Source organism: Quercus suber, unplaced genomic scaffold (assembly GCF_002906115.3).
Source record: "Quercus suber isolate HL8 unplaced genomic scaffold, Cork oak 2.0 scaffold_131, whole genome shotgun sequence".
NCBI lineage: Eukaryota > Viridiplantae > Streptophyta > Magnoliopsida > Fagales > Fagaceae > Quercus > Quercus suber.
Window position 1 is genome coordinate 267620 of NW_027069594.1, and position 22775 is coordinate 290394.

The 22775-nt window shown below is 33.2% G+C and overlaps 2 protein-coding genes across 2 annotated transcripts; one reads left to right on the forward strand and one right to left on the reverse strand.

The window, feature by feature from the left end:
• The first annotated feature begins 13280 nt into the window (after positions 1-13280).
• Positions 13281-20580, forward strand: LOC111984220 (respiratory burst oxidase homolog protein E). Its single transcript, XM_024015846.2, has 14 exons — positions 13281-14142; positions 14261-14420; positions 15590-15638; positions 16419-16532; positions 16684-17106; positions 17695-18078; positions 18171-18266; positions 18349-18464; positions 18553-18729; positions 18824-18977; positions 19075-19266; positions 19382-19510; positions 19661-19739; positions 20265-20580. Exons 1-14 carry the CDS (start codon positions 13578-13580, stop codon positions 20372-20374), a joined length of 2748 nt encoding a protein of 915 aa, XP_023871614.1. The 5' UTR covers positions 13281-13577; the 3' UTR covers positions 20375-20580.
• A 293-nt stretch (positions 20581-20873) lies between these two features.
• On the reverse strand, positions 20874-22148 carry LOC111984221 (uncharacterized). The gene is made up of 2 exons (XM_024015847.2): positions 21991-22148; positions 20874-21009 (listed from the first exon to the last, which is right to left on the reverse strand). The coding sequence occupies exons 1-2, from the start codon at positions 22146-22148 to the stop codon at positions 20874-20876; spliced, it is 294 nt and encodes a 97-aa protein (XP_023871615.2).
• Between the last annotated feature and the right edge of the window lie 627 nt (positions 22149-22775).

Below are 22775 nucleotides of genomic sequence, written 5' to 3' on the forward strand. Positions count from 1 at the left end.
AAATTCATTAAAATTATACCACATCTTTCCGTACGCTTTAATATTTGAAAGCATAATGTTGAACAATGTCAAATTTTTTGAGATTTAGAACATCTCATGAGAGATGTTTTTTGGTGTTTGGTGTGCCAAATGTCAAATATTTGGCATTTAGCACATCTAATGGTAATACTCTAAGCCTAGTATAAAGCACTACCAATAGCAATCGCACTTCCAAATTCAAAATAGGTAGTACCAAAGGATCGTACTGATTTTATAACCCTATAATGAAAACCTAGCATACACTTAGTAGGCAAAAGATTTGTCCAACTACACTACAAAAATCTGGGTCTATAGCCGCATTTAAAAAACGCGGCTATAGACCCCAAAAACGCGGCTATAGGATAGAGCCGCGTTTCCTATAACCGCGTTTACAAACCCGGCTTAAGTACCGCAACAATAGACCTATGGCCGCGTTTTTGAAAAACGCGGCTACAGGTCAGACCTGAAGCCACATTTCTAACCCGGTAGGATATATTGGGACCTATGGCTGCGTTTGTAGAAAATGCGGCTATAGCCCGCTTTGAGCTGCGTTTAAAACGCGGCTATAGGTTTTTCTAAAAAAAAAAAAAAAAAAAAATTCTGGGTTTTTTTGTTCCCAAAAAATTCAAAATTAATCACAAATCCAAAAAAATTCAAAATAAAATACAAACCAGAAAATTCAAAATCAAAAACACCATACTCACAATACAAACACATCCAAAAAATTCAAAATCAAACACAACATATTCACAATACAAACAAACCCAAAAAATTTAAATTCAAACACAAACCCAGAAATTCAAAATCAAACACAACACGCTCCAAAATATAAGAACACAAACCCATTTAAACGTAATCACGATATCAGCAACACAATAGCACAAATTCAAGCATAGATCCACAATAGCATCTCCTCCATTTTCTTATTAACTAAACATAAAATAACCAAAAAAAAAAAAAAAACAAACTAGACCTACTGACAAATCTATGTGCTTGAGATGAAGAAAAAAAATGAAAGAAAGAAAAAAAAAAGCAGCAGATCCAAACAAACAAATGGAAAAAAAATGTTACCCAATGAAGAAGGAAGAAAGAAAAATGAAAAAAGAAAAAAAAAAGTGCTATTCAGATGTGAAAAAAAAAAAAGAAACTTTACGGAGGAGTAAGTGAAGAAGGACGAAAGAAAAAGAAAGAGAGTTAGCAGATTTGAGGAAGTAAGAAAAAATAAATAAAAAATAAAAAGAAAGAAAGAGAGAAGGTACCTTACGGAGAGGAGCAGGAGAATGAAGAGAGAAAAAAAAGAAAGAAGGTGAAATAAGAAAAGAAGAAAGTGGGGGGGGGGGGGGAAGCTGAATTTTTTTTTTTTGTTACATATAGCGGCGTTTTTAAAAACGCGGCTATAGGTAACGTCACAAAAGAGTGACCTAAGCCGCGTTTTCAAAAAACACGGCTAAAGGTCAGTGACATATTATAAGGCTGGACCTATAGCTGCGTTTTCAAGAAACGCGGCTATAGGTAACGTCACTAAAGGGTTATAAGCCGCGTTTAAAAAACGCAGCTTTAGGTTATACAGCTGGACCTATAGCTGCGTTTTCGAAAAAACGCGGCTATAGGTCACCTTTAGCTGCATTTTTTAGAAAACGTGGCTCAAAGGCTAACCTGGAGCCGCGTTTTTTATAAACGTGACTCAAAGTCTAGCCTGGAGCTGCGTTTTCCATAGACGCAGCTGAAACTCCGACCTGTAGCCGCGTTTTACAAAAACGCGGCTTAAAACCGCGTTTTTTGTAGTGCTACTTGTTGTAACATTATAACTATAGATTCTAGCAATATTGTATTCACAAAAATTTTTAGCTACAAGAATTTCTTGTTTGTCCTCGAGAGCAACAATAAATATAAGACTCGCTATAATATTAAACTTGGGATTAGGTAAAGGTTCCCATTTGTTTTAGTTGGGGTGAAGAACTTCATCAAGTGAAAATGTTTTTTCATATTTGGTTCGAATTGAAATCCACCTAAAACAAAAAGCTTACCGCCTAGAACGATGGTGTGAGGGTTGCATCTGCCTGTTTTATTCAAGGAGCACAATTCCAACCCTCATTAGGGTAGGTGAAGTCAAAGCTCCACTTTCACGATTAAAATGATTTTCATTGTTTTTTACTGGGGCATCCTTTGTGAGATTGTTGGCAACACAATATAGTTTGGAGTTTAAGATAGTAAAGTGATTGTATGTCTGAATCTTTTGTACAGAAATCGGTTTGAGATGCTCCATCTTTTCCTCTTCCTCTTCTTTTCTTTTTCTTTTTCTTTTTCTTTTTCTTTTTTTTGGCCAAAGAAGAAGAAAAACCCTCTTAGTCCATTTATGGAACCTTAATGACATAAAACTCTACATCATCAACAAGACCATATTTGCCTTTCCCACAAAAACAGATTTCAAATATGTTTTCCATAGAGGAGAAGTAATAACTAAATGGCTTATAGAATATATCACTCTGAAAGTAGATAATAAATTATATAATTAAGGGAAAACAAAACACTGCTAATATCAAATTATTGAAATGACATATTCATTACAATAAAATATTACTTTGAAATTTTCATTGTAATAGATTACAAAAATAATTGGTTTCAATTTATTGCAACAATTCTTCATTTTAAGTTATTGCAACAATTCTTCATCTTATAAAAAATATAAGAGCCAAATCCAAAAGAAACTCGCACATTGACTTCCCAAGTCATCCCTTAAAATATCATTTTGTTACTGTTGGATATTTTAATAAAAAATATTATATCTATTTTGATACTCATTTATGTGTATCAATTATCCCTTAATGTCAAATACGTTGAATGCTAAATTTTGAAATTCAAATTTAATTCAAAATTTGAATAGCTTTTATCAATGGTTTTAATCAGGAAATTTTATGAACATTAATGTAATATTAATACCATAATTGCCAGTATATTTGGTTTTATTATCTTATTTTAATATGACATAATAACGTCATATATGGAAGAATTTCAGCACTTAAATATATAGTTNTGTTTTCAAGAAACGCGGCTATAGGTAACGTCACTAAAGGGTTATAAGCCGCGTTTAAAAAACGCAGCTTTAGGTTATACAGCTGGACCTATAGCTGCGTTTTCGAAAAAACGCGGCTATAGGTCACCTTTAGCTGCATTTTTTAGAAAACGTGGCTCAAAGGCTAACCTGGAGCCGCGTTTTTTATAAACGTGACTCAAAGTCTAGCCTGGAGCTGCGTTTTCCATAGACGCAGCTGAAACTCCGACCTGTAGCCGCGTTTTACAAAAACGCGGCTTAAAACCGCGTTTTTTGTAGTGCTACTTGTTGTAACATTATAACTATAGATTCTAGCAATATTGTATTCACAAAAATTTTTAGCTACAAGAATTTCTTGTTTGTCCTCGAGAGCAACAATAAATATAAGACTCGCTATAATATTAAACTTGGGATTAGGTAAAGGTTCCCATTTGTTTTAGTTGGGGTGAAGAACTTCATCAAGTGAAAATGTTTTTTCATATTTGGTTCGAATTGAAATCCACCTAAAACAAAAAGCTTACCGCCTAGAACGATGGTGTGAGGGTTGCATCTGCCTGTTTTATTCAAGGAGCACAATTCCAACCCTCATTAGGGTAGGTGAAGTCAAAGCTCCACTTTCACGATTAAAATGATTTTCATTGTTTTTTACTGGGGCATCCTTTGTGAGATTGTTGGCAACACAATATAGTTTGGAGTTTAAGATAGTAAAGTGATTGTATGTCTGAATCTTTTGTACAGAAATCGGTTTGAGATGCTCCATCTTTTCCTCTTCCTCTTCTTTTCTTTTTCTTTTTCTTTTTCTTTTTCTTTTTTTTGGCCAAAGAAGAAGAAAAACCCTCTTAGTCCATTTATGGAACCTTAATGACATAAAACTCTACATCATCAACAAGACCATATTTGCCTTTCCCACAAAAACAGATTTCAAATATGTTTTCCATAGAGGAGAAGTAATAACTAAATGGCTTATAGAATATATCACTCTGAAAGTAGATAATAAATTATATAATTAAGGGAAAACAAAACACTGCTAATATCAAATTATTGAAATGACATATTCATTACAATAAAATATTACTTTGAAATTTTCATTGTAATAGATACAAAAATAATTGGTTTCAATTTATTGCAACAATTCTTCATTTTAAGTTATTGCAACAATTCTTCATCTTATAAAAAATATAAGAGCCAAATCCAAAAGAAACTCGCACATTGACTTCCCAAGTCATCCCTTAAAATATCATTTTGTTACTGTTGGATATTTTAATAAAAAATATTATATCTATTTTGATACTCATTTATGTGTATCAATTATCCCTTAATGTCAAATACGTTGAATGCTAAATTTTGAAATTCAAATTTAATTCAAAATTTGAATAGCTTTTATCAATGGTTTTAATCAGGAAATTTTATGAACATTAATGTAATATTAATACCATAATTGCCAGTATATTTGGTTTTATTATCTTATTTTAATATGACATAATAACGTCATATATGGTAGAATTTCAGCACTTAAATATATAGTTATTGCTGAATTATTTTATGTTACCATATATACACAAGTGTTTACTATTTAGTTTAAGGAAAGTAAAAAGCAAATGACAATATTTATACATATTTGAAATTGTATTACACGTTTTGGCTTTTAGCCTTCAGCCACTTTATGAGACATTAAATGCATAGATCATGTTTCTTTCTTTTTTGTTCTCAACGTACAAAAGCTTTGTTGACCGGTTATACATATATACATATATATATATATATATATATATATATATATATATATATATATATATATATATATATATATATATATATATATATTATATATATATATTAGGAAAGCCATTGATTATATTATTAATTTCAATATCTTTATGAGTATTTAATTGATATCAAATCTTTTTGATTTTTTGGCTAAGGAGAAGTTAAAGGTCCGGCTATATATATATATGGAAAGAAATAAAGTAGTAGAGACACATTATTCTTGAATTAAAAAGCTGAAAATTTTTCAAAAATAGTTTTTATTGTCCTAAACACTTACCATCTATTACTTTTCACAACTCACAAAAATATTCTATCTTTTACAAACTTTTCTGGGAAAAGAAAGTACTATAGAGAGCTTATATCCTACGAGCAGTGTAGGCTCGCAAGGATAATCAGCAAAAGGTGGCTGGGCTGTTGTATCCTGGGGGCAACGTGCAGAAACTATTTGTCTAACTACATCAGATATACTGTAGACGACACGATTTGTCTCAAGACAGTGACTTGGTCCACGCCTCATCTCTGCCACCTCTCTTGGTAAAATCAAATTGTGTAAATTTCCAAGGAAAATTAAGGTATTATCTCTCCTTTATTTCCAACAGTTACTGTGTATCCCTAAATGTAGGGAAGCACCGTTCATTTCCCAAATACTTATTTTATTATTTTTTGTGTCTTGGTAACCAAAATAGAGAAAAATTGGTGTTTTGAAAGGCAGAAGAAATAATTGAAAAAAATAAAGAAATAATATTTAATGAAATAGAGTATATGATAAAGAATCAAATGTCACTATTTCGAAAAGTGGTTAGCTAATTAATATAGCAAGCAATTTTTCATACTTATACAGAGAAAAATATTTAGGAAAACCAATGTAAATGGTCTTATGTTGATTTTTTTTTTAATTATTATTATTATTATAAAGCAATGTGGTAGTCAAAATTTCACTTATAACTATTTTTGAGTAATTATTAGATAAACCTCAGGTGCAAATTAGATAAGTGTTTTTTTTTAAAAAATAAATAAATTTGTTAACCCATAAATTGATTAAACTATAAAATTTTTAAATCATATAGTTACCCCATTTGTGCTTCTAAAACGTTAGAGTTTAACTTAGAAAATAATATCCAATAAAAAAAAATTAAAAACAATATCTATTAATGAAATTTATTATACCATTATTTCCAAGTTTTATTACTTAAAAACACATTTTTATGAAAAACAATAAGTTACAATATAAAGGATTTAAACTCACAATAATTTTAAAAGATAATATTTGTACTTTTTTCTGTTGAAATTAAACTGTTGATTTTTCTTGATAAAACTTCATAAATGAAAAAGATATAAAAGACAGATAAGTAAAATCTATACACACACACATATATAAAGCCAAAACTTAGAGAAAATTCAATTAGATTCTAAATTAGATTTCAATTGTGGGCTAATTTTGTGCCATGTTTCCATTTAAGTTTTTTAATCTTTGTGTTACGTAAGTTAATGAGTGCAAAACACTAAGAGTCTAATATTAATAAATTATAAAATAAAAATAAAAAATCAATCATATATCTACTCAATAGAAATCACCACACAACAAAGATCATCACACGTTCTATCTTATTTAAAATTAGAAAAAAAAATGATCATAAGTAGTATTAAATTTAGACAAAAATTTTAAAATGTAACTAATTATGTTTAATTTTTCCTTATAATTTGACTAATTATTTATATTTTTATGAAAAAAAAAATGTGTTTATTTTTAAACGTATTTATGCGTATGCATGAGTTATAAGCTAGAATAAAACAGAAAACATAAAATATATAGTGCGGACATGGGAAGTTTTGGTGGGGCCCGTTCCCTCCAACCTCCTTGGCTCCACCCTTGGTCTCACACATGTTTAAATCACAAATTGTTATTGGAGGCTGAAAAGCTTATGGTAATGAACTAATAATTATAATGGATTCAAATGCATGACAATCATTTTTCTTATCACCTCAATAAATTGTGAAAAAAAAGTTGTCAAATATGTTATGTCACTAATATTACTCTACTAAAGGTAACATAAGTAGCAAAACCATTCCTTATAATCTTTATTCTTGGTGTATAGTTAAAGATGAAGACCCATCTTTAATAAATTGTTTTCCTACCTTTTCATCTCTTTAAGGTGCGAAAAATCCAAACAAAACTAAGTAGGGCAAGACATGGTTGTCAAAATTCCAATATGGATCCTACGATTTCACGATTTTACAATCCCATGCCCAAAACGATCCAAATCTTTCAAGAATCTTTATGACTGTTCAGAATCGATAGAATTGTATGATTCTGAGGATCTCAAACGATTCTGGTTTCTTGTAATCTTTTTTAACTTGACAGAAAGCTCAGTTGGACCCAAATGAAAAATAGCATCCCAATAGGCCGAGTTTTGCTATTCTAATGTAGAGAGATAGAGTGTCAGTTGGATCCAAATAAAAAATAACATCCCAATAGTGTGTCACGTTTTGAGGTTTTTGGTCTCTTTAAATGATGCTTAAAAATTGATGTAATGATGTATGGTAATTATATCAAATTGATGCAAATTTTTGGGGTTTTATGAATGAATGTATAATTCATGTGATTATTTAACATACCAATGTGTATTTTTTGTTTTTTTCTTAAATAATGTAGGATCTTATGATCTCTGATCCGATTCTACAATTCATGATTTCACCTACCTTCTACGATCATACATAAGATCTCGATTTGAACACTCTTGGAGCAAGGCTAATCAGGCGCGTAGGAAGTTTTTTCCATCCTAATATCTATACATGTCTTGCTTATAGAAGTTGTACTCTTATTATTTTTCTTTTTATTTATTTATACACATAAATTAATAGGTAATAAGCTTGACATTTGTTTATAAATGTAGGATAGTTGATATGAGTAAATAATTACTATAAGACTAGTATACACCAACCATGAGATTTTATATTTCTAGAAATCTTATCATATTATTAGTCAAGACACACAAAGTGGTAGTTATATTCTAACATATCCAAATTCCCATGCATCAAATTTGTGGAAATTTTAATGAGAAAGCATGTTAGATTTCTAAATTTTATTGCCTCAACCTGCCTTGTACGTCATTAACTGTTCCGTGCGAATGTGTATATGTATATATACATATTTTATTTAATATAAATATATATTAAATTTCTAAAAATTATTGTGTTAGATTTTCACGCCATGAAAAGGGATACGACACCTATGATTTGACCCCATCCATTTTTATAGCCATCTCTAATGGATATTTTAAGAAAATAACAAAGAACTTCATCTGCGCTTAATTACAAGCTGGTCACATCAAACAATCATGCTTTAACTTCAAGTGAAAATGGTCAAAACAAGTGATAGTTGTGGGCCTGTGGCGATAAACGAGTTAATTTTCACACCCAATAGATAATCCATTATCATATGCTTAACTTCTAGTGCTCAAAAGTACCCATGGTTTGGTTGAAATAGACACTACCCACGCTCAAAAGTAGTGATAGTTGTGGTGGTGATCGATATTGAAGTTTCCATTTCCACACCAAATAGATAATCCATTTTATCTAAACGTTTGTGCATATGAGAAGCATATCTAAATTGAAGCAAAAAACTACAGCCTTAAACTACAGCCTTAAAAATTCTATTTCTTCTGTTTCATCAAAAAAAAAAAAGAAAAAAAAAGAAGAAAAAAAAAAAGAAGGTCATGGATCAGACCAGAAAGACACGGCAACCGTCGCTATTACGTTAAGAAAGACAAGGTAAAATATTGGATGTGATTAAAAAGCAAAAGTTGGTAAGCAACCTAACTTTCGACAAAGAGTCCCAAAATATATATTGCAGTAATGTACATTCTAGAAGGACGTACGTGCAAACCCACACAAAGTCCTTCTCATGGCAGTGTGGCTTGTTTCTTGCTTCTCCAGATCCTCGACAACCTTAATAATAATATACACGCCAAACCGAGTTCTACGACACTATATAGTCCATACTCTCACATCTTTCTTTTTTCTTTTTTCTCTTTTTGGTTTTAAATACTAATGAGACTAGCTACCACCACCAACCTCTTAAGGGCGGCAGAAGTGGAAGACACGACCACAATGACTAAATTAGCTTATTTATTTAATTTTACGCTACTTAAACAAAAGCAACTTGCAGTACTATCGATCTTGTAATTAATCTTATATATCTAAGTGTATTGTTTCTACCAAATTAAATGTTAAAGAATATTTCGGTTGAGCCTATTTACACGCAAATAAAACCAGCAGCTCATCGTTGTTTTTCAGATGATATTACATAAAAACCAATTGGTATCACGGAGCAGATAATTAATGTAAATTAAAGTTCTATCTTTTCTTTTTTTCTTTTTTCTTTTTTTAAATAATAACATAGCATCATTTAACAACTCTTGCATATATATTATACTATAGATACAGATGATCATTACCGATCATGTACTTTTTCTTTGGGCAGGTCGTTGTTTTGCCAGATTCCTCAGGCATGAATTGCTATGAAAATTTTCAAATTGTTTTATAGGAAATGTTAACTAGTGCTGTGCGGTGCTTGTTAAGATTTCCCTAATGTAGATCCTACCTAATAAAAAAAAATTAAATAAACGAAAGAAAAAAATAAATAAAAGTAGTATTATAGTTTATTTTAATTTTTTTTTTCTTTTTATGAAGCTAGTCTCACAGTTTATAAATCTTTTATAAAAAAAATGACATAAAGTTAGAAAAAGACAAAAAAAAAAAAAAAAAAAATTTGCCCAAAAAAAGTAAAAAAAATTGATGTTAATAGAGCCCGGTAACACAACCCTTGTTTTATTATAACAACAAATTTGGTTTTTAGTGGTACTTGAACATGGATCAATATTGAATATATTACAAACCCAATTAGTGTTTTGGAAGCCTAAAATGCAAAAAGGAAAAAGTGCAAGTACATTTTTCTAATTAAACACTTTCATAGCGAAAAGATGCCTAGTACTAAGGCCATTCTAGCATTCAGTTAAATTAGGGGGAAGGCTATTAAAGAAGGAACCTAAATCCAAACAATACTCACATGATTTTACAATGCACAAACTAACAGCATTCACATCAAACATGTCAAATAATATAATATTTAACATATCAAAACACTACTTTATCAATTTTAATACTCCACTTTATGATACACCATACATCAAAGGTTTTTTTTTTTTTACCACTTGATTAAAATATTAATCCCTCCATCCCACTTTTTTTGTCCTCTATTCCATTTTAAGATGTCCCAAAATATTGTCTTGTCATTAATTTACTAATATTCCTATTATACCCCTATTAATTTACTAATTCAATTTTTTAATAAATTTTTTTAAAGGTAGTTTTGGAAACTTATACATTTTTAAAAGGTAGACAAGACATTAAATGATGTTCTCTTAAAAAATTTGACTTTTCAAATATGACAAAAAAAGTGAGATAGAGGGAGTATTTATTTATAATTTATAATTCATTTTTATTCTCTCTTTCTCGACGTGTGTTTCTCTTCTCCAAGCAAGAACAACAAACCCACCCCCTTATGGCCACCACCAGACACCACCCATTCAATATCACCACCCACAACAAACCACAACCAACCACCGAATCAATCAACCCACACCCACCAGAGAAAGATTTCACCAAAGAGAGATTGATCAATCCACGGCCTCAACACCCAGCAACCCACGGCCTCAACCCACCAACAAGCCATAATCAACAACTACCACCAAAACCACAAACTCACTAGAATCTGCCAAAACCAAAAACAACAAACTCATCCACCACCCACAAACTTATTTGAAAAAATCACAACCCCTGTGTTCCAAATTGGAACAATCACTTACCCAAATGACAATCACCTCCTCCGACCCAATGCCCAATCCTCTGCCTAGAAAAAAACAACAAAAAGGACTAGGGAGCACTGACCCAATTCCAAATCCAAAACCACTAACCAAAACAATGAACAACCACCACCACAGCTGCTGATCTACACTTTATAGGATGCCACCATGGCTCTAACAATCTTCAACCTCACCCATAACACATAACACGAACTAGAGAGAGGGAAGAGAGAAAGAGAGCAAGAGCTTGAAACAAAGAAAGGAGAGAGAGCAAGAGCTGGAGAAAAGAAATTCTGGAGACAAAAGAAAGAAAGAGGCCTGGAGAGAGAGTGTGAGAAAAAAAGAGAAAAAAAAAAAATATATATATATATATATATATAGCAACTTGCTACAGTAAGGTGTTAGAGCATCCACATCAGTGGAGCTAAAAATTTAGCTATTTAATTCCACTAAAAGTTATTTTATCTATTTTACCTACACATATACTGCAGTAGATCTATTTTAGCTTTCAACACAATAAAATAATTTAAACATCACAATAAAATAATATATCTACTACAATAAAATAATCCATCTCACTACAATAAAATAATATATTCACTACATACAACCATCACAGCCACACACATAACCACAACCACAACCACCACCACCACCACCACCACCACCACAACCCACAACAAAGAGAAAAAAAATCAACCAAGCCCACACCCACCAGACCCACCAAGCAACACCCACACCCACCACCACGAAACCCACCTGAGCCACCACCACCATGAACACACCGATCTACCTACAAACCCACCCACAGTCCAACCACCCACTGATGAACCCAGCCACCCACCGACGCCGATCTACCCATACAACCACAACCACCACCACACCATAGCCCACAACAGCAAAAAAAAAAAAAAAAAAAAAAAAAAGTAAGGGCGAAATAGGTTGGCAACATGGATCGGCAGCGTGGGTTTGCGAGGTGCTGGTGGCATGGCGGTGGGCTGACAGCGTGGGGGTGGGCTAGCAGCGGTGAAGTAGATTGGCGAAGCAGAGAGTAGATGAGGGAGAGAAAAAAAAATGAGAAGGAAGAAAGAAGAGAAGTCGGAGAGAGGAAAGAAAGAAAGAGAAAATATTTTTTAAATGAAAGAGGAGAGAGAAATTTAATATATATATATATATATATATATATATATATATATTGTTTAGCTCTCATGAACAGTACACATCTATTTATAGATGTGCACTATAGCAATGGAGCAAAAAAAAATAAATTTAACTCCACTGCTTGAGCATGATTTTGGTGTTTGAGAAACTAAAATATAGCAATATACTAATATAGTACCATTGCTGTGAGTGTTCTTATTTGTAGCACCTTATTGTAGCAAGTTTCTAAAACTTTTAAGATTTGGTACCTTTGATGTAGAGCACATATTAGTGTTTTGAGCTATAAAATAGCATTTAACACCTTTAAAATCTTCAATGGGAATGCTCTAAGCAAGTTATGACAACTTTCACTTGACTTCTTTAACCAAAATATCAAGTCCTATTAGCTAGCTAGTAATATCATGCAGTACCACCGCACACCCTTGGTGCGGTGGTCAATACACAAATATAAATGCTTGTGGGGTGTAGGGAGAAAGGGTCGGGGTTCAAGTTTCCAAGAGGGAGCTTCACATACATATACACTTAGATTATGCTAGAATAGAAATTTTATCTTGTAAAAAAAAAAAAAAAAATCATGCAATCAATAAATTAAGGAAACTTCTCCACACACACTCTCTCTCTAGTGTATTTTGATTAACCATTAGCTAGCCAAAGATAAAATAATATTATGATACAATTAAGATAATTTATCGTTAACCTCTCGACTTTTGTCCTGTCGTAGTTTTCATCTAACATATATTAAGTACAGTTAAGATTGTCTTATTCTTGTTGAGTTATCTAGCAAGTTAGTACTTATATTTGCTAGTCAATGGCGTTAAGTACCAAAATATTACGGGTGGGTACTTCCATGTGCTAAACAAAAAGGCAAGGATTACAACTATGATCAGAAATTAAGGGCTAAATACGATGATTGAATTAGTAAAAAAAAAATTGGCTCTATGAATGTGACATCAAGAAATGCAATTCTATTCCAAAAAAAAAAAAAAAAATACAAAGAATATAAGAACAGTAAGTGAAAAAAATTAAATAGAATGATGATTGTTAAGGCTCACCTTACCCTTTTGACCTCTACTTACAAATTAGGTGTTTTTTTTTTTTTTTTGCTAGGTAATTGCAGAGTTACTCCTGAGCTAATAGATATACATGGTATTAGGTACCACCAGACTACAAGGCCCGGTGGTCAAATTAGGTGTTCCTTACTCCACTCACTCTACCAACCATTCTATTTTATTCAATGACAACCCCGCTCTTTTTTAATTTCCTTTTTTTATTTTTTTATACAAAATTGTCTTAATTTTTCAATAACGACAAACAAAATCAAACACTACGTCTACGTGGCACAATCCTGGCCGTTGTTTCTCTAGCAAATAACACACACAGCAGCAGACAGCATCTTCTCCCTATAAACCTGTAAATCTCACTCTCTTTCTCTGTCTCTTATTACCATTATATCAAACACAGTTTATATATATTCCATTATCTTTGTTTCATTATTGGTGCAAATGTTTTATTTTTTTAAAAAAGAAAATATATATCAATCTGTAACTTATAGACTTTGAAATCGTGTGCTGAGATTGGTTGAGAGGTGTCTGTTTTGTTGGTTTTTTTCACTGTCGACCAAACCAGGCATAGACTCTAAACCTCCTCTCTTTCTTTGTGTAATGTGTATTAATTAAGGGAGCTGATAGAGTTTGGATTTACCTGATAGAGAGAGAATGAGGTTATCGGCGTCGTCGTCGAAGCGATCCAATTACAGCCGGTCATTCGACCTACAGGACGATCTCGACGACTCCACCACCATCAGTGGCGGTGGCGGAGAAATGCTGCCGATATTTCTCAACGGCCTTGGACGACAGAGCAATTCGCAAGACATAGTTGAAGTCACGATAGAGCTCGAAGACGATTCAGTCGTCATGTGCAGCGTAACTCCGACGAGAGACGAGTTGCAGCCGCCGCGACTCGAGAGGAACCTGTCGATTACGTCGAGGATTCGCCGGAAATTCCCGTGGCTGAGATCTTCGTCTAACGCGTCGGAAACTGATTCGGAGGATGCAGTAAAGGAGAATACGATCGTGTCGGCTCGCGATGATCGAAGAATGAAAGCGAGTCTTCAACGATCGCGATCGAACGCGCAGCAAGCTCTGAAAGGCCTGAGATTCATCAGCAGTACAAGTAATAGAGCTTGCGATTCCGAAGAGTTATGGAGAAAAGTTGAATCCAGGTTTCACAAACTCGCTAAGGACGGTTTGCTTTGTCGAGAAGATTTCGGTGAATGCATAGGTATATATATATATATATATATTATTTGCTATCAAATAAATTTTATTGTTTGTTTTATTATTTTCATGCTCCATCGAGTTCATAAATTTGATCGTTAAGAGTGTGATTTGGTTGGTAGGAATGGTTGACTCAAAAGAGTTTGCGGTTGGGATATTCGATGCATTGGCACGGAGGAGGAGACAAAAGATAGCGAGGATAACGAAAGAAGAGCTACACGATTTCTGGCTACAGATTTCGGACCAGAGTTTTGACGCGCGACTTCAGATTTTCTTCGACATGTATGTGCACTCGCTTCCGTTTCGTTTCTACTCTCTTTAATAATACGTACGAGTCCAAATCTTGTCTGCTATTTTTTTTTTTTCGCTAAATACTGCACTAATAAATATTTATTATATATTCACCTAATTAATTAAATATTATTATTAATTAATAATTATAGTATTAATAAGTAAATAATTATAATATTTAATTAATTACGTGAACATATGATAATTATTTATTAGTAGAGTATACAGTAGAGCAGAAAAAGTGAGACAGAATATTTAGACTCAGTACATACTTTTTTTTTTTTTAATTTCCTTCTAACTTCAACTTCCAAGCATGAGTTCATAATCATAGGGGGTGGTAAATTGAATTTTAATTGTATTATATTATCAAAAAAATAATTCATAATCATTTTTTTAGGAACATTCATAATCATTCGTTAATGATCTATTTTTTTTAAAAAAAAAATTAGACACTACTTTCATTAAAAAAAAATACTGTAAGAATAATCAGTTTCAAATTTTTTTTTTTTCCATAAAAGTATCTAAAAGTATTCATAAATTAGTCAATTTACTTTTCCCATTTTATCTCTTAAAAAAAAAAAAAACTTTTCCATTTTCTAGAAGGAAAAATATTATTAATCTATCACACATATAGTATATATATTCATAAAAAAAACAAGAAAAAACGAGATTTCAAGTCACAATTTCAAACTTTGAATTCGTGACTTCAAATCACATTTTCTCTTGTTTTTTAGAGTGTGTTTTATGCATGTGACCGTGTGTGTGAAATAAACCATGCTTATTTAAATTCAGAAATCCACAGTTAGATATATCTGAGATGTTGCTGCCCTCGAAAATATAAGCTAAATGTTTCCTGGACATGGCGGTAAAATAAATTCATATAATACTAATTGCATTGCAAAAATTAAGCAATCATAGTGTTTAAAAGTTAGGCAATCATAGTATCTATCAATCATGTTACGTTTATATTAAACAATTTTGTCTTGCATTGCATAAGTTAGGCAATTATGGTCTCTATCATGTTACGTTTATCTTGCATTGCATAAGTTAGATCTATCCAAGTTGTTAGAGTATCAAATTTGTTCCTACCATTATCGATTCGAGCTCAAAACTTAATATTAAAGAGAAAAAAAATTCAATGCGTTTTTCCCTTTTTTCAGGGTGGATATCAATGAGGACGGAAAAATTACAAGGGAGGAGATTCAAGAGGTGAGAACTGTTTTAGTTGTTACCTCCCAAAAAAAAAAAAAAAAAAAACGTTTTAGTTGTAAAAAAATTGTGTTATGTCTACACTGATACACATGTGGCTTTGTAAAATTAACTGGCCTAAAACAACATGTAAATTACTTTATATATATATATATATATACACACGCAAATTACTTAGTGTGTGTTTGAATACCACTTATTTTACTGAAAACTGAAAATACGGTAGCAAAATAATTTTTAAATGTGTAAATAGTATTGTGGGACTCATTTTTAATAAAAATTTTGTTTTAAAAAAAGATTTGTGAGACCCGTGAACAGTGCACGAGATTCACTAGAAAAGCATAAACGCTCTTATCAAAAAAAAAAAAAAAAAGTAAAACGCAAAAAAGCTCAAACGTGGTCGCTACCCAATCGAGCTATTAATATAAAACTTAGATTTATAATTTTTCTTAAAAAAAACTTGACTTTTAATTATTTTTCTTCATTCAAGTGATAGTCCTTAAATAATGACATCATTTGTAAGGATTTCAGTGGCGTGCAATTAATAATTAAAGTTAACGAAAGCCTTGAAAAAAGGCATGTTAAGTCCATGTTTTACATTTTGCCAAAGACCTTGTAGCTGAATTGACACCTCTCTATGTACAAAGTGCTTGGAGTTTTAGAGGAAAAATGGTTCAAGCTGTAGGGTTAGCAGCATGTTGTAATTATTTCTCAAAAAAAAGTTCCTGTTTTACATTTTAGCATGTTAAGCTTTACTATGTTACTCTCATTTAATTACAGCTTATAATGCTCAGTGCTTCTGCAAACAAGCTATCCAAGTTGAAAGAACAAGCTGAAGACTACGCTTCGTTGATAATGGAAGAACTAGATCCAGAAAAACTAGGATATATTGAGGTATATAAAACCTTTTCAACTTGCTATCATGCCACTGTTAGATAGTAATTATTTATTGCTGCAACTTTATGAATAAGTCATTTGAGTTCTTAAACGATTTAAAGAATTTAACATATTTGCTGCTCCTGCCTGAATTGTACCCTTTACTCAGTTATGGCAGTTGGAAACGCTGCTCCTACAAAGAGACACTTACATGAACTATAGCAGACCACTGAGCACAGCAAGTGTAGGCTGGAGTCAGAACCTTGGTTCCTTCAGACCCAAGAATGTGATGCAAAGAGTTACCGGAACACTAAGGACTCACATACTAGAGAATTGGCAGAGAGGCTGGATTTTGATGTTGTGGTTCTTTGTCATGGCTGGCCTTTTTGCCTTGAAATTCAACCAATATAGAAATAGAGCAGCATTTCAAGTCATGGGCTATTGCGTGACAACTGCAAAAGGGGCTGCAGAGACTCTGAAACTCAACATGGCTCTCATCCTCTTACCAGTTTGTCGAAACACACTCACATGGCTTCGGTCCACAAGAGCCAAGTCCTTTATCCCCTTTAACGACAACATTAATTTCCACAAGGTAAAACTTACAAAGCAAACACTACTGACACAGTAGAATGTCAAAATGATCTTACTTTCCTCAAACAAATAGATGCATTTCTTCACAACAAAAGGTATAAAAAGATTAAAAATGGATTGAGTTTTCGATGAGATTGATTCATTCTAGCTTTACTAATAAACCTTCTGAGAAATGTAAAGGGAGAGAGATCGAAGTGTTTGATGATGACATTAACCTAGTCTATTTCTATATTTAGGCTAATTCGATCCACCACCAGCGTTATTCAATCTTACTAGCTACCCAAATCAAAAGCTGTAAATAACTAAAGCAAGAATTTGCATATATATATATATATATATATATAATACTGGAAAAGCCTTAATCAAACCGAGCCAGCTTCAAAAGGCAGGTGTGTAATGCAAGCTAAGGTACCCATGTTACTATTTTAGTACTTCTATTCCATGTTTAAAACCTGTTCCCTCCTTAAAAAAAAAAATTAAATAAATAAATAAAGGGTATGATACCAGCTAATTACCAAAAGCCACTTATTCTCAAGTGTATATAAGTAATTTTTGTCATTTTGTTTGTTATTGACTCTTTACGTCACAGACGATTGCATGTGCTATAGCCATTGGAATCTTCATTCATGCGGGAACCCATCTAGCATGTGACTTTCCTCGCATTATAAACTCATCTCCAGAAGATTTTGCCTTGATAGCTTCCGATATCGGAAACACAAGACCCACATACAAAGGCCTCTTGAGTGGGGTTGAAGGGGTGACTGGGATTGCTATGGTGGTTTTAATGGCCATCTCTTTCACATTAGCAACACAAGGTTTCCGGAGAAATCTGGTGAAGCTGCCTGCACCATTTAACAGATTGACGGGGTTTAATGCATTCTGGTACTCTCATCACCTTCTTGGTCTTGTCTATATTTTGCTACTTGTTCATGGAACTTGCTTGTTCTTGGTGCAAAAGTGGGAACATAAAACGGTAAGAAACTTAGGAATATGATGATCTTTTTATGAGTTATGACAGAAGAAGATTGTGAGTATTGGAACTGAATGCTTTGCCAACTTTTACAGTCATGGATGTACATCTCTGTTCCATTGTTGCTCTACATAGTAGAGCGGACTGTGCGTACGCGTAGATCAGAGCGTTATTCAGTTAAAGTATTAAAGGTAAATTGACAAAAACGAGCAATTGAATTCAAGCAGAGGGTAATATTAGTGTTCAACAAGTTCTACCTCTTGGTCACTGCAGGTTTCAGTACTACCAGGAAATGTTTTTAGTTTAGTCATGTCCAAGCCTCAGGGATTTAAGTACGAAAGTGGGCAATACATATTTCTACAATGCCCAACAATCTCTCCATTTGAATGGTGAGCAGTATTGGTGCTGATAGTGACATACATTCAGCTACCACTCTCAGACCGTCCATTCTGATAATCAATCCCTTTTCCTTTCCAGGCATCCATTTTCCATCACTTCGGCATCAGGAGATGACTACCTAAGTGTTCACATCCGTATAGCAGGCGACTGGACACAAGAATTGAAGCGAATTTTCACGGAGGGTACTCATTTACCACCATCTATTATTGGTCCAGCCAAACTTAGTACTCTATTCAGGCAAAAAGATCAGACAAGGTGGGTATTGCATTCTAATTTTACTCTCTTAGACTGGAATGGTAATATAGAATACATGTGAAAAGGCTCAACTTACCATATTATGTTGATGCAGCCAACCAAGACTGCTAGTTGATGGACCATATGGGGCTCCAGCACAGGACTACAAAAATTATGATGTCTTGCTCCTAGTTGGACTTGGAATTGGAGCTACTCCTTTTATAAGCATCCTTAGAGATCTTCTAAACAATACAACAGAAGAACAGCAGGCAAGAATTCATACTCAAGCATATCACTTCACTTTTCATTATTTTTACAACACTTTTTTCTTCAGGAATTTGATTTTTTGACCCACTGTTGACCCAGGATTCAACCACAGAAACGAGTAGATCAGATGACAGACCAAATAGTTTTACATCTTCAAATGTGACACCAGGAAGCGGAAAAAAGAAGTTGCAGAGGGTCAAAAGTGCTCATTTCTACTGGGTTACCAGGGAACCTGGATCATTTGAATGGTTTAAAGGAGTCATGGACCAAGTAGCAGAAATGGATCACAAAGTAATGAATAATAACTTTTAGTCCTTGCCGATCAGAAATATATGCATTTTGAATTATTACATATGAACAAGAGAATTAGTGTCATCCTAATCTTCTCATATATATATATACCTAGGGTCAAATTGAGCTGCACAACTACCTTACAAGCGTTTATGAAGAGCATGATGCGAGATCAACCCTGATCACAATGGTTCAAGCTCTGAACCATGCTAAACATGGCGTTGACATCCTATCCGGCACCCGAGTAAGATCTTGCATCACCTTTACAACAGACAGTTTTTCCATACACCCAATAGCTCTACCATCCCATCACTTTGCTAATCCACAGATACTGGGCAATAAAAGGTCCTTAGCACTCTTATACTTAAAACAGTCATATTTTATTTTTTGGCAGGTAAGGACGCACTTTGCTAGGCCTAATTGGAAAGAAGCATTCACTAAAATAGCTTCAAAGCATCCACACGCAACAGTAGGTAAAGATACTCTATCAAATCACAGAATTTTTTATTAACAAAGCAATATGCTACCATGCATGCGTACCAGGTTCACACCATTAAGAAAAGAACTTCGCTGGCAACCATCTGAGTTAACAGCTGCTGTGCCAGACTAACAAAACAGATATAAACACACCTTAGCTCTCAATAAAACTTGGGCTCAGACTTGCTTGAAATGTTTTGCACCATGCAGCTCTATTCAGGGGTCATAAGTAAAAGTGTAAAACAATTTAATGTGTGAAAAAAATAAGAGATGATATATAAAAGAAATCAGCAATTGATTAGAACTTTAATGATCTAGAATGCGGTAGGTTTTGTTATTTTATGTTATTTTATTTTTAATCTATCAACGAAGGTGGCTTGTGTGGTCTAAACAGGCAACTTTATAATTATGATCAAATGACTCACCAATCCACAATGGTTTAGACATGTAGGTAATATGAACATGAAAAATATTCCAGATATGAAGAAATGGTTTAACGGGAAAGGGTTGTTAATTTGCAGGGGTTTTCTACTGTGGGTTGCCAGTTTTGGCAAAGGAGCTGAAGAAGCTATGTCATGAGCTCAGTAACAAGACCTCTACACGATTCGAGTTTCACAAGGAGTATTTCTGAAATAAAGGGATCACCATCAAAATACCAACCTTCTTTTTTGATAACCATTTTAATGATTCTAAAGGAAAAGATAGTTATGTATCCATTATAATAGCTCACAAGATGTAAATACAAGCACTATATCTTACAAAATTATTAGTGCAAATGAACACAAATGAGAATTTTATATAATGAGAGGAAATACAGATAGTCAATTTCTAGCTGCACTGACTCTAAATTGCTTTACCCACAACCCTTAAAACTAACAAGAAATTTTAGTCCCAAAAATTAAGGTCAGGTATGGATCCTCAATAGACTAATAAGGGTTGGCCACCGAATTTTAAAAAACAAAAAAAATCAGTAAATCATTTATCTATTTTGATAAAGCAAGACTAATTGTTTGTCATGGAGATGAAACTATCATATTGCTCTCTTTCTGAGGTAAACAGCAAACAGTAAAATCACTAAGTTGTAAATGATTATACTGAAATTGGCATAAGATGGAAAGGACAGGGTGGCATCAATTATCTTTCAATCTCTTGAGAATGTTGGAAGCCCAGCGTTTGACACGTCGCTTCAGTGTGAAACCAAACACAACTCCAACAACAAATGAAAATGCACAAAGCTTTGAGCAAGTCAACAGCGATACCACTTGTCTGCAATCAGGCATTCAATAATTGTTATTTTACAGGAGAAAACTGAAAAGTTTGAAAAAGAATTTGATAATTGCATTTAATTAGTTCCCAATGAGAGACAAACAAGGTCATTATAGAAATTTCCAATTGATGGGAGCTTTCTTGTTGAACTCACTACCCTGCTGATCAGACTCTGGTTTCCCTAGAGTTTCTAAAAACTCAGAAAAGGTTATTTTCAACAAGTGCTATCGCCCAAAGATTGTAATTGTATAATTCATACTGCAAATTAGCTAACCTAAACTCCTATACTGCTTGCAAAATCAGTTTGGGAAGTACTATTTCCCCAAAGGTTAGTGGGCTATTTCATCTGTTAAAGAAATTAAATTAAGCACTCTTGGTTGCATCCATGCCATATCAGGGAAAAAAAAAATGAAAAGCTATATATAATGGCCTCATGGTAGTCCTCTCACAATCAAATTTCGAAACAATCCCATAAACCATGAATCCTTTCATTGACTACTTAGATTACTAAAACTCATGAAAACCATGCTAATTAGTTACCACATTCTAATTCGGAAGATCAGTTGTAAACTTGTAATAGAACAGATCAAAATGCCACTATAAACTCTCCATCTGATGTACACTTTCCCACATTCCCAAAAACCATTATAGCTGGTAACAGATATCATTAACAAATTAAGACAAATACTAAACACTAAACGAGACAGTGGTTCCCTTTCTAGCAATAAACTTCTACAGAGTTTCCACTGGGCACTCCTCAATTCCCTCAAAACATAGAAACTATATCATCATCATAATAATAATAAAAATAAATAAATAAAAAAGAGCATGTCAATTGTCAAACCTTAGTTTTATAAAAGAAAAACAAGTTGCATAAACAAATAAAAAAGAACATTTCAACAAAGAGTGAACTAAACAAAAAAAACCAAAATACAAAAACATAAAAAACAAAAGAAAGGAGAGGAAGCGTAGTGGAAGTACCTAGGTGGAGGCCTGGTGACCAGAACATGAGACTGATCAGTCGAAGGCAAAGCGGCAGAAACTCCTCCGCCTCCTCTAGCAACACTCAAAAGGGGAGTGTCAGACCCATTTTTAATCTCTTTAGAGATTTTAGGAATCAATTTCTGAAACCCCTCCATTTTTCAAAGACAAACCCAGAAGACCAAAACCACCCAACCAACAATTCAACTAAAACCCCGTAACCGATTTTCACCGCTAAATTTGAAAGAAAAGTATAGGACCAGATCTTATAAAATAATGAGGGGTTTTAGGGTGGTATGATACTGCTATCAGTACCGTGTAATAAGGTCTTATAAAAAAAAAAAAAAAAAAAAAGTACCGTGTAATAAGGTGGGTCGTGGACTTTTATTACATGATTGGGTTTATGATTGTTGTGAATTTCTAGCCCAACCCAACTAAAAAGTGCTACCTTGATGTTGGATAGGCTGGGACTATTACGAATGTCAAGATGGGCCTTAGATTTTTTTGTTCCCAAAAAAAAAATAATAATAATGGGCCTTAGATTTTGAAATCTTAGCTAGAATAAACCCAACGAACTTTTAGATATCCCCCGAAATCCTTCCCCCCCCCCAAAAAAAAAAAAAAAAAAAAACTTAGAATCAAGGAGTTAACTATTTTTGATCGAAAGGTTGGTTTAGTGATTTTTAAAACCTCATAAAATCTATGAGATTCTAAGTTCGAAACCTTTTGTCAATATCTTGGAGCCACCCCTATAATATTCCTTCGTATAATAACTTGGTGTGTGT